We start from the raw sequence: 2854 nt of genomic DNA, 5'->3' as shown, positions 1-2854 counted from the left end.
AAACTTAACATTGGCGACGAGGTAAAATATTTTTTGGGTTTTGTGTACATTGAATTAAATTGAAGAGGAGAAAGAAAATAAGTCGCTCCGTGAGGTTAAGTTGTACACGAGGATGCCACCGAAACTAGATTGGCAACAAACCTTGGACGAGTTGGCCCAAGTAAAAGCAGATGCACTGCGAGAAATTCATGCTAGAGATGAGAGAATTCGTAGTTTGGAGCAAAGAATCGCGGAGGAGCAGCAGGCACGTGCGAGAGCTGAACAACATTCAGCAGAGCAGGCAACTCAGCAGACTCATGGGCAGAGTACTGGACAACAAATTGTCATGGTTCCTGCTACATGTATTGGCACACTGCAGGAATTGGTAGAGGGTGAAGATTTTGAATTATGGTATGAAAGATTTGAGCAATACTTGTTTTCGAATAATGTTGAGGATGGTAGAAAGGTAAGCCTTTTTCTAACATTATTGGGAAAATGGGGTTATAAGTTGTTGCGTGGTCTCTGTAATCCACAGATTCCAGCATCGTTGCCACTTGATACATTAAAAAGTACATTGTCACTCAATCTTAAACCCAAACCAAATTTTTTGACTGAACGGTATAAGTTTAAGGATTGTCGTCAAAAATCTGGAGAGACAATTCATCAGTTTGATGCAAACTTGAAGCAGTGTGCAACCCATTGTGATTTTGGAGCGAGTCTGATGAGCAACATGAGGGATCAATTTGTCTGGGGTCTGAAGGATGACTCTATCAAGAGGAAATTATTAGCTGAGAAGGATGTCAGCTACGAGAGGGCAATTGAAATTGCCAGTGCTATGGAAGCAGCGAGACGAGACATGGGTGAGATAAATAGAAATGGTTCGGTAAATTTTATCAGAGACAATCGACGCAAAAGTGTTAAATTTGAAAAGACAGATTCTCAAGAGAGAAAGTGTTTTTGTTGTGGAAAAAGGGGCCATGGAGCCAATAATTGTCATTATCGTACTCTTTCGTGTAATTATTGTAAAAAGGTTGGACATTTGAAAACTGTGTGTAGAAATAATCCAGAGAATAATGAGAAACCAAAAGAGAGTCATAAGATTGGTAATTTTAAAAACAATGACAGAGGAAAAAGTCGAAATTTTCGTTCACAAGCTAATAAGGGAAATGATTATGGTAAAAGACACGAAGAACAGAATTATTTAGATGATGTTGATATTGTGGAGGATGTAATTGAAAATATGTATTCTGTTAATGATAAATTGAGTGATTGTGAACTTAGAGGTGAGGGAATTTCGTGTACTGATCCAAAGTATTTGAGTATTATTGTGAATGACATGGAAATAGAGTTTGAGATAGATTCAGGTTCACCAATCACAGCAATTTCTGAAAAAGAATTTAGAACGAATAAAATTTTTTCTAGTTTACAATTGCGTTCTACTGACAGAAAGTTTAAAGCTTATCATGGGGTTGTGATAATTCCATTAGGTATTTTGGACGTTAAAGTTTGTTATGAAAATTCTTGTAGAGAACTTGAATTATTTGTGTTACCAGGATCGAGTGATCCTATTCTCGGTAGAGAGTGGTTAAAATTGTTAGGATTTTCACTTAAATTGATGAAAGTTAAGGGAAATGAAAGTATTAATAATGTCGAGGATATTATAAATGAATTTCCTGCGGTTGTATCAGAAAAAAGAGGTTGCTGTAGATTGGGAAAATTTAGTTTAGTTTTGAAACCTGATGCGAAACCAGTATTTCACAAACCTCGACCGCTTCCTTATGCAATGAGAAGTAGAGTAGAACAAGAATTGAATCGATTGTTAAAAGATGATGTGATTTATCCAGTGGAATCTAGTGAATGGGGTACACCGATAGTACCAATTCTGAAGAAGAATGGTGAGATAAGAATGTGTGGGGATTTTAAGGTTACTGTTAATCCACATTTAAAGGTTGACAAATATCCAATACCTCGTGTTGTGGATTTGTTGTCGGTTTTAAATGGTGGTGTGGTATTTAGTACAATTGACCTGTCACATGCTTATCAACAATTAGAATTAGATAAGAAATCACAATTGTTAACCACCATTTCGACTCACAAAGGACTTTTTGCATATAAACGTTTATGTTTTGGGATTGCATCCGCTCCAGGCTTATTTCAGAGGTACATGGAAAGGGTTCTTTCGGGGATCGATGGGGTAGTATCATTTTTCGATGATATTTTGATATCTGGTTCTACGACGAAAGTACATGATGAGAGATTGCGTAATGTATTAATGAGATTAAGGGATGCTGGTTTGACAGCGAGGAAAGAAAAATGTGAATTTGGTAAAGATAGTGTGAAATTTCTTGGATTCAAGATTGACAAGAATGGTATTCATGTATTAAAAGACAAAGTGGATGTTATTTGTAAAGCGCCTATTCCGAAAAACACCACTGATTTGAAAAGATTCCTTGGGATGGCAAATTATTATTCGAGATTCATCAAAAATTTTTCGAAAATTGCCAGTCCGATGTACAAGTTATTGCAAAAAAATGTCAGGTGGTTGTGGTCAAGAGAGTGTAATGAGGCTTTTGTTAAAATTAAAAAAGCGCTGGTTTCTAGTGATGTTTTAATTCACTATAATCCAGAATTACCATTAAAGGTTACATGCGATGCATCACCTGTTGGTATTGGTGCGGTTTTATCACACGTGGTTAATAATGTGGATAGACCGGTTGCATATGCCTCAAGGGCTTTGTCAAAAGCTGAAAAAAATTATTCACAGCTTGATAAAGAAGCTTTGTCATTAATTTTTGGTATTCAGAGTTTTCATCAATACGTCTATGGACGTCAATTTATTTTAGAGACCGACCACAAACCACTCACATTTATTTTT

At 36.3% G+C, this 2854-nt stretch overlaps 1 protein-coding gene across 1 annotated transcript; it reads left to right on the top strand.

The window, feature by feature from the left end:
• Window positions 1-112: 112 nt before the first annotated feature.
• On the top strand, window positions 113-2384 carry LOC107047526 (uncharacterized protein K02A2.6-like; the record flags this gene model as incomplete). The annotated part of the gene is made up of 3 exons (XM_015270301.1): window positions 113-445; window positions 515-862; window positions 1010-2384. Coding segments are annotated over exons 1-3 (2056 nt in total), but the record flags the coding sequence as incomplete, so codon positions are not given.
• Between the last annotated feature and the right edge of the window lie 470 nt (window positions 2385-2854).

The sequence above is a fragment of the Diachasma alloeum genome, unplaced genomic scaffold (assembly GCF_001412515.2).
Source record: "Diachasma alloeum isolate Michigan unplaced genomic scaffold, Dall2.0 Dall_scaffold_64804, whole genome shotgun sequence".
Lineage (NCBI taxonomy): Eukaryota > Metazoa > Arthropoda > Insecta > Hymenoptera > Braconidae > Diachasma > Diachasma alloeum.
This window is presented reverse-complemented; position numbering and strand designations above follow the sequence as displayed.